This window comes from Alexandromys fortis, unplaced genomic scaffold (assembly GCF_014885135.2).
Source record: "Alexandromys fortis isolate MF-2015 unplaced genomic scaffold, M_Fortis_MF-2015_v1.1 scaffold_150, whole genome shotgun sequence".
Classification (NCBI taxonomy): domain Eukaryota; kingdom Metazoa; phylum Chordata; class Mammalia; order Rodentia; family Cricetidae; genus Alexandromys; species Alexandromys fortis.
Window position 1 is genome coordinate 838957 of NW_026068027.1, and position 9609 is coordinate 848565.

Consider the following 9609-nt stretch of genomic DNA (forward strand, 5'->3'; position numbering starts at 1 on the left):
GGCCTACACCCTGTGGGGAGACAGGGTGACATAAATCCCAGGTAGGTTCCCTCAGTCTTTTCTATTTATTTATTTATTTATTTATTTATTTATTTATTTATTATGTATACAATATTCTGTGTGTATGTCTGCAGGCCAGAAGAGGGCACCAGACCTCATTACAGATGGTTGTGAGCCACCATGTGGTTGCTGGGAATTGAACTCAGGACTTTTGAAAGAGCAGGCAATGCTCTTAACCTCTGAGCCATCTCTCCAGCCCCCTTCCACCCACCCCCAGTCTTTTCTACAACTCACTCCTGTACCCGATTCACACGTCTACTGAAAGCCTGTCTGGATACCTGATCCGCCATGAAGATGGCCAGTTCTCAGGTGAAGACCTCCCCTCGTCCCAAAGGAGACTCCCCTGAGTCCCAAGGAAGGCAGGATGGATGCTGACCCGAGCTGGGATCTGAAATTCAGGCCTGGACTGCAGGTAGATTCTGCCAGAGTAGCCTAGTGTAGACAGCCTTCATTTATTCCCTGAGTGTGGACCTGGCATGTGGCCTAAGCCAGATCATGCTAATCTCTGTGAGCCCAGACTTAACATCCTAACCAGGCAATAGGCCAGTCCATAGCCTCACAGGGAGCAGACAGACGGCACAAAGCAGACATTAGTCTTCCTTGAGGGCTCTGTGGCTGCTTCCTGGAAGCGTGGACTGGAATTTGGAGAGTGTGTTGGGTGGGGCTTGGGGGTGTCAGCCAGTGGAAGGGGGAAGGGGGGGCGTCACAAAACTGCAAGCAGCTCCGGGCTAATAAGGGTGGGAAGAAAAGGCCACAACCTCTGCCTGGCACCCTGAGCAGGTCTTCTCCAGAGGGAAGGCTGGCCTCTCAGGTACAGGCTTATGGGCATGCCAGCTGGAATTGGGCTACCCAGCCCCAGCCCAGAGGTCCCCAACTCACCAGGACCTAGGCTTTCACATCTTCCCCCACTCTCCCTTTGAGAGAGCTCCCCAGAGGACAGAAGGACAGGTCCAGGGCCAGCTGCACTCTCTCCAGTGTCTTGTGGTGTGCCCAATAGTGTGTGATGTGGGTGGGCCAGCAGGGTGGAGGCCCAGTGGCCTCTTACTGTGGTAGCTTTTCTCTAAAATTCACAGAGTGGGGCAGGCCCTCAGCTTCTGCCAGGCTCTGCATCTGCTAGCCACCTCTGGGTGTCTCCACCGGGTGCAAATCTGGCACCCAGCTGCCCACTGCTCTGCCTCAACATCCATGTGTCCCCAGGTCAGCTCTGCCCCAGGCTGTCGGAGGTCAGCTTGACAGACGGCGGCTAGCTACCGACTCTGCCGCCCCTTTTCCGCTAGCGGGTGATCCTGACCTGCAGCCCCTCTGAGGGCCAGGCTTGAGGAGAAAGGTGGAGGCCCGGGTTCCGGGCCTGCAGCTCTCACGTGCTTTCCCGGCCACCCCCCTCCCGCCCTGCGTCGAGGCGGCCAAGCCTGTTCCTCTTCCCCGGTCGCGATTGCGACAGGCCGGTCTCTGCTCCCAGAGCTCCCTGCCCCCGCCCCCGGCCGGCTCTCTCCACTCCCACTTCCTGAGCCCGGCGCTGGAGCCCTGGAGGCCAGGCCCGGCCGCTCCCGGCCCCCGGGGGGCACGTCGGCCCAGCCGCCAGGCTTGGGAAGTCGTGGCCAACGCTGCTCAGGACGTCCGGGCTTCCCACCTTCCTCCCAGGCCTCCACCCGGTCTGGTCAGCCGACCCGAAAGGCCGCCATGCGCCTGCCTGGGGCCTCTCCCTGCGGCCTGGTCTGGGGGCCACTTCTGCTGGGACTCTGCGGGATCGTGATGGCAGCCCAGCCCCCGCTGGTGAGGGAGGGGCTAGGTGGGATGGGCCAGGTGAGAAAGAGGGCCTGGGCAAACTTCTCTCCAGCCCTTCTGCCCACAGAGCTGACCCTGCCTTGTTCTCTGTCTCCGCCTCCCCCTGGAAGGTGCCCCCGTATCGCATAGAAAACCAAACTTGCTGGGACCAGGAGAAGGAATACTACGAGCCTAAGCATCAAGTCTGCTGCTCCCGCTGTCCCCCAGGTGAGAAGAGTGGCCCCAGGAAGCCCGGGTGGTAGAGGTGGGTCCGAAGGACACCAACACTGGTAAACTAGATGGGAGAGAGAGACGGGAGAAGCAGTAGCCATTGTCACACGGCCACTGAGACTTGAAGAGGTGGCTGCATAGCCGTGAAGACGGGATGGGGACAAAGAGGCCAAGGAGGGGCTCTGTGGCGTGCAGCAAGCGGCGGAGATAGACTCCTGCCTCCTGATACCCCTTTTCCCTCCCAGGCAAGTTTGTCTCCGCTGTATGCAGCCACAGCCAAGACACAGCTTGCGAGACTTGCCCCGATAATTACTACAATGAATACTGGAACCATCTCTCCATCTGCCAGCTCTGCCGCTCCTGTGACGCTGGTGAGTGGGGATCCACCTGGATGATGGGTGCAGCTGCAACCCCGGCCCCTCTCTGCCCCAGTCCCTCTCTGACTCTCCCTCTCCTCTCCCTTCCAGTGCTGGGCTTCGAGGAGGTTTCCGCTTGCGCCAGTGACCGAAAACCTGAGTGTCGCTGTAAGCCAGGGATGACCTGTGTGTATCTGGACAATGAGTGTGTGCACTGCGAGCAACCTGTAGTGTGCCAGCCTGGCACGGAAGCCGAGGTTACAGGTCAGAGGTCACTGAAGGCAACCAGTGAAAGGAGGCTAGGTGTCAAGGGCTAGGAGCTCTGTAAGGTGTCCTTTGGGGACTCCCCACTGGAGTTCTCTTTGACAGAAAATATCGTTCCTTGCAAAAGGCTCACAGGCGGGGGGTCTGCCAAGTCATGAATTGGGACAGGTGTGAGGTACTTAAAAGGTGGCTCCTGTCAGCACTGGGGAAGCCTGGGGAAACCGAAACCGGCAGGCTAAAGCCAAGCTGGGAAGGTAACAGTTATATTGGCATGAAGGCTTGGCATGAAGGAGCCATCAAGAAGCCCACAGCTGGGCTCACGCTTGTCCACTCACTCTGACTGGCCTGCCTTTCTTTTGACAGATGAAGCTATGGATACTGACATCGCCTGTGTCCCCTGCAAGCCAGGATATTTCCAGAACACTTCTTCCCCTACAGCCCGCTGCCAACCCCACACCAGGTGAGAGTGCCCCTTCCCAGACTTTCCCCCCCAACTCCAGGAAGCCTTACTGTTGTCATTCCGTCATCCTTGGCTTTATATGCTCGCCTGGCCATTCCCACACCATGTGTTCCTAGAGCACCAGGTGCCAAGGAGAACAGCAAGAGCTCACAGTCCCGTTTCCTCCACAGATGTGAGACCCAGGGCCTGGTGGAGGTGGCTCCAGGCAGCGCCAGCTCTGACACCATCTGTAGAAATCCATCAGAGCCAGGTGAGAGGCGGGGCTGAGGTCCAAAAGGCAGGATCTGGGGGAAACGCCTCGTCTTCCTCATCCAGAAAAACGGGGAAGTGTGCATCTCCCTCCCAGGATTAGGCCGAGAAAGAAACATTCCTTCTAAAGCGATTGGAAGGGGCCGGCATAGGGGCAGAGTGCTCGCCTGGGATGCATGAGGCCCTGGGTTTGAACCTCTGTACCACCTAAAGAAGAAACAAAACTTGGAAAGCTAGGTGTGGTGGCATACCCATTTCATCCCCAGCACTTAGAGGATCGAGGCAGGAGGATCAAAAGTTTGGGGGCAGCCTGGGCTCCCGAGTGAGCCTGTCTCGGGGGAGGAAATAGAACATCTGTAGACCATATTCTTTTTTTAATATTTATTATGTATACAGTAGTCTATCTGTGTGTATGTCTGCAGGCCAGAAGAGAGCACCAGACCTCATTACAGATGGTTGTGAGCCACCATGTGGTTGCTGGGAATTGAACTCAGAACCTTTGGAAGAGCAGGCAATGCTCTTAACCACTGAGCCATCTCTCCAGCCCCGTAGACTATATTCTTACACACTATAAAAATTACATCTGCTATGCTAGGAAACACCCGTGTGCTGCGATGTAATTCCGACTGACTCTGTCATTATCCTGAAGTCCCTTCCATCCTAGGCCTCCCCGCAGGATTCCTTTCCTAATCGAATACCTCATCGTTCCGCTACACACGATGAGGAGTCATGCTCCTCGTCCGACTCTTTCTAGGTTTCTCTTGGTTTCCGTCTTCTAGGAAGCTCACGGGTTTCCCAGCCTGCTGGCTGACTGAGGGTTGCTCTGAAGACTGTAGTCATTGCTAGCTGGCAGGATGGAGGAGCGTTTCTGAATGGGCAGAGATTTGTGGTTATAGCTTCCAGGTATTGCGAGCTACCCCGAGCCCCTCAGTGATCCCACTTACTCTGCTCAACAATTCTGTAAAGTGGAGTTGTTCACCCTCACCGGTGGGAAGAGGAAACTGAGGCATTACATGATTTGCCTGAGATCACCCCGGGGGTGGCAGTGGGGTGTAAATCTTGTGATCCGTGTTTGTGTCTGAGTCTTTCTCACATGGGGCCTGTTTATAAGGTACACGTGCTGTAAAACTTTTTAAGAATGTGTCCCAGGTGTGGTGGCATGTGCCTGTCACCCCTGCATTGGGAGGTGGAGGAAGGACTTTGAGGTTGGGCCCGATGAGATTTTGTCTCTGAGAGGAGCAGGGAGAGAGGATGAAAATGAACTAAAATTCACCCATTGAACTTAGAGCCCTTCTCCTCTTACGTCCCCGTCTGGCTCTTCCCATGCGTTCCTATGCATTTCTAGTTGTATAATTTTTTTTCTTTACTAGGAGTGGAGTAATGAAAGTGTTTATCACGTGACATTTTTGAGGGGGGAGAGTTGGCACACGCTGAGTAGATGCGAACCGCTGAACTATCCCCTATATCCTAGCCTTGCAGTTAACAGTGATCATAAATATTTTCCTATGACCTCTCAGAAATTCTCAACTCTGCACTAAATGTCAAGGACACACCAGACATCACTGTCACTAGCATTCCAGAGCTAGGGTTTTAGCTCTTTTACATCTGACAAACCGATGCTCGAATAGGCAAACTGACTTAAAAGACAGGCACCTAGGTGTGCAGACTCCTGCTTCAGTTTCTCTCCGTGCCTTGCATTCTTCCCTCCCTTCGACCACAGCTGTGGGTGAATCAGTGTGGGCAAGCCTGGGAAACCAAAGTCCTATCTCTGCCTCTTTCCTTCCTGAGCCCCGCCATGAGCAAGGGAGTGGGCAGCTTGGAACTCTTACTCTCCCTGAGAGCCATAGACCGGGCTCAGAAATAAGGTTCTCACAGGCACAATCTCAGGTCTGGTTATAGAACCGGGGCTCTCCCCCCTTAGACCCAAACACCACCTCCCCTCCCCGCTGCCTTTCACGTACTTCTGGCCTTGAAAACCAGCTGCCAGAGCATCTTTCATGTGCTGACTGCAAGCGTTCTAGACATCACCACTCAGGGCAGTCCCTCGTGTGGTCAAGAGACCCTTCCTGAAGTCAGCCTCAGCCCCTTGTCACAGCCCAAGGTAAAAGGCTCCAAAGAGGGAAAAGGCTGCCTGATGTCTGGGAGAAGCACCCCCCATCCTCACCCCCTACCTCCCCCACCCCGTCCTCTGGTGGCCTCACTCTTGTCTGCCTTCCTGGCAGGAACAATGCTGCTGCTGGCCGTTCTGCTGCCGCTGGTCTGTCTTCTGCTCTTCAGCACCACCCTGGCCTGCACCTGGATGAGGCACCCCTCTCTCTGCAGAAAGCTGGGTAAGAAGGAGACACGTGGAGGTGGCAGTGGAGGGGAGGGGGATATTCAAGGACAAACTCTGGTGCACAAGGCTCTCGGGTGCTGGATACTCTCTCTAGCCTCTCATGCCGAGGCTAGAGACGAGGGTAGCTGTACTGACTTCTGCTAGGACCCTAGGGTTGGCAGCACACGGTGGTGGGGACAGGGGTTGAAGGTTAGGAACTGCAGGCGTCTCAACCCGTTTTGGTTTTCATTTCAGGTACTCTGCTCAAGCGGCATCCAGAGGTAAAGGAGTGGAAGAAGTCAGTAAGGAGGGGCGGGGCGGCAAGGTCAGGAAGGTGGACTCTGGCCTCCGTTCATTCCACTGATTGCTTGCTGAGCGGCCATGTTCCAGCCGCCATGCCTGGCACCAGCATACAGGCTGAGGAAGAGCCTCCCTCCCTGGAGTCTGCAAAAGAATGAAATTCAAAGGCTGGGATGTTAGAGCCCTTAGCTAGCATGTACAAGGACCTGGGCTCCGTTGCCAGTGTCACCGAGGGGTGGCACAATCACAATTGTACCATCGCAGCACTTGGGAGGTTGATACAGAAGGCTCACCATGAGTTTGTGGCCAGCCTGGGGCTCTATAGTGAAATTCAGGGCAGCTTGGGCTAGAATAAGAGCCTGTCTCAAACACAATATATAAAGAATAATTGTGTATCAGGTGGCAGCCGTAATGAAAGTGAGCTGGCCAGTGAGTGGCAGGTGGGCAGGGAAGGCCTCTCGGATGCACTGGTGACTTGAGCAGGGAGTTGAAGAAATGAGGGTGCTAATGAGGGGACTCTTGAGGAAAGTGCTCTAGAACCTGGAGAAGCATCAAGTGCAAAGGTCCTGAGGCATGGTGAGGCGCAGATGCAGACAACGAATGCATTGCCAGAATGCAAGGGAAAGGGCGTGGGGACCAAGGCACGATGAAGTCTAGCCTCTGATGTCGGCTGCTTCTCTCTCTTTCTCTTCTACAGGGAGAAGAATCTCCCCCCTGCCCCCCTCCAAGAGCCAACCCAGATTTCCCTGACCTGGCCGAGCCACTACTACCCACGTCTGGGGACTTGTCCCCGGCCCCTGCTGGACCCCCAGTGACCCCAGTCTTGGAGGAAGTGGTGCTTCAACAACAGAGTCCCCTGGTCCAGGCTAGGGAGCTGGAGACTGAGCCCGGGGAACACAGCCAGGTGGCCCACGGTGAGCTGGACAAGCCATGGGGAGAAAGGAGTGTGGGGAGGAAGGGAGGGATGGGGGTGGTTGGCGGGGAGAAAGAGTAAGGTCCAGGTGAAATAAAAAGATCCAGAGGCAAAACAGAAGGGAAGAGTCTGAGAGAAGCAGAGCAGTGTGTTCAGCACCTCAGAGAGCTATAGAGAAGCTGGGGTGTGGGCACACCTGCATCCCCAGCACTGGAAACAGGAGGACCAGGACATCAGAGCCATCCTCCACTACACAACCATTTTAGGCCAGCCTGGGCTATGTGAGACTCTGACTCAGAGGAAGGAATAGCAAATGAGAGGTGGAGTTGCGAGGAAGGAGAATTCCGGAAATAGCCTTCTCATTTCGCCTTCTCTCCCACAGGTGCAAATGGCATTCATGTGACCGGAGGTTCCGTGACTGTCACTGGCAATATCTATATATACAATGGGCCAGTGCTGGGGGGGACACGGGGTCCTGGAGATCCCCCCGCTTCCCCTGACCCTCCATACCCCACTCCTGAAGAGGGAGCCCCGGATCCTTCTGTGCTCTCCACACCTTACCAGGAGGATGGCAAAGCTTGGCATCTGGCTGAGACAGAGACACTAGGGTGCCATGCCCTCTGACAGGGCCGAGGAATCTACGTGCCGCCTGATGCCTGATGGTATTTGAGAAAGGCAAGGAGGACAGAGAGTCCAGCACCTTCTCCTTGAGGCTGCTCTACCCACCAGAACTCACAGGGTCTGGGGAGGCTCTGAGAAGCAGAAGCCTAAGAGACTAAGCCTCAGACACCTCTTCAGAGCAGAACCGGACACTGGCAAGGCACAGTGCCTGCCCGGGACTCTGACTACTGTCTGAGCAAGCCCGAGACTTTGTGGCGGACCCACCAGTCCCAGAGGCTGCACACATTCAGCCTCAGACATAGGCAAGGCTTGTGGCCCTAGCCGCTGCCCACCATGCCTCCCTGCACCTTAAACATGGCAAAGGAGGGAGCAGGTCACAGGGTCAGTGGCAAGGACATCCCCGGGACCTTGCAAGGCTTCGTGGTGCTCATCCTCAACTTTCACAGGCCTTGAGGGCTCCTACCATGTGGACCAAGACAGACCCTGGGTGAAGATAAAGCCACGTGGAGGAGCATCCCTCCCTTGCTCCTGGGGGAGAGGATGGTGAGACAGTGAGAATGGGGGTTTGGGTATCGTTATCAGGTATCCAGGAGAACAGGAGAAAAATGGCAAGTGTATTTATAAATTGTAACCACCTGCAAATAAAGTCAAGATTGAGAGCCTTTATTTTCTCGGGTTTTATAGAAAAACACTAGACCATTAGAACAAAATCAACGGCAGAGTTGAAGACACAAAAATATCGTCCTTCAAAGGTGCTCCTGGAAGGGGTCCCTAGGATTGGTTCAGATAGTGTCCGTATTAAGCAACAGTGTCTGAGTATTTGCAGAGAAATATTGTAGGCATTCAACACACCTACAATATGGACCAACTCGGTCCTCTCAGAAACCCATGAGGCACGCACTCCCTTGACACAGGAGAAGACAGACTCAGAGGGAGTCATTTGTTCAAGTCAGCTGCAAATGGCAAGGGGGTTTGTGCCCAAGTAGCCCTGCCTAAATGTCTTTCAGGGGTCCTGTCTTTCATAGGCAGCAAGTCTCAGCACATGCCCAAACATCCCGCTGTGCACAGTGGAAATCAGGGTTGGCGGAAAGGATTAATGGGTGCTTGATATCCACCATAAGGGAGGCCAAGTTCAGCTCCTCTATTGGAGAACAGAAATCTGGGCCAGCTGAATCCTTTTAGCTCAGAGGGAGCAGTCAGTGTGTGTGTGTTATCTTTATTAAAAATTAATAATAAAAAACTGTAATGTCTCTTGCCCCTACATTGGTAAATGCTTGCTGCTCATGCATGTATCCACCATACCGCCCAGCAGAGGTGACCCAGAGCCTGACGGATTGCTCAGAGCTGACTGTTCCTTCCATAAAAGGCAACTCTTGTGGATCCAAGTGTTAGGAGCTCAGGAGCTGGCCTTCATCAAGATGGTATGGCAAGAAAACACACATCCCAGGAGTCTGAGTGGATGGGTTATTTAAGGTTGACTATGAGAACTGGATCCAACTTCCTTCTGCACAGAGCAATGCTTGGCCACATAGTCACCAAGATAAATCTCTGTCATGCTAGAGCCGGATGACAAGGATCCTTAATAATCATTCCAATGTGTTAGATTTTTAAAATTACTACAAGCTGTTCAATAAAATTAAGGGGGGGGACTCAAAGAAATAGTATTCCTGGGCCATCAGGACGGCTCAGCAGGTAAGGGTGCTGGATGCCAAGGATGCCAAGGATGCCAAGCCTGATGACCAACTCTGATCTGCAGAACCCTCTAATTTCCATGTTCTCTCTCTCTCTCTCTCTCTCTCTCTCTCTCTCTCTCTCTCTCTTTGTCTCTGTCTCTCTCTCTCTCTCTCTCTCTCTCTCACACACACACTGTGGACTACGCCTGTCTGCACTGTACTAGTAAGGAACAAACTCCTGTTGGTTGGTATCCGAATTGAGTATACAGATTGATTAGGAAAAGCCGACATCTTCGTGGGGTTGGCTCTTCCTGTCAGAAATGCAACACATCTGTCTGTCTGTCTGTCTGCTGGTTCTTTTCTGTCTGTCTGCTGGTTCTTTTCTGTCTGTCTGCTGGTTCTTT

At 54.1% G+C, this 9609-nt stretch overlaps 1 protein-coding gene across 2 annotated transcripts; it reads left to right on the top strand.

Moving 5' to 3' along the window:
• Positions 1-1228: 1228 nt before the first annotated feature.
• On the top strand, positions 1229-8198 carry Ltbr (lymphotoxin beta receptor). Of its 2 annotated transcripts, none has more exons than XM_050164047.1 (10): positions 1229-1863; positions 1956-2052; positions 2301-2426; positions 2523-2675; positions 3039-3135; positions 3306-3385; positions 5607-5714; positions 5954-5979; positions 6696-6912; positions 7294-8198. In XM_050164047.1, exons 1-10 carry the CDS (start codon positions 1741-1743, stop codon positions 7533-7535), a joined length of 1269 nt encoding a protein of 422 aa, XP_050020004.1. In that variant the 5' UTR covers positions 1229-1740; the 3' UTR covers positions 7536-8198. The 2 variants fall into 2 exon arrangements, with proteins under 2 accessions (XP_050020004.1, XP_050020005.1); XM_050164048.1 differs by having other exon boundaries at positions 1470-1833.
• Positions 8199-9609: the final 1411 nt, after the last annotated feature.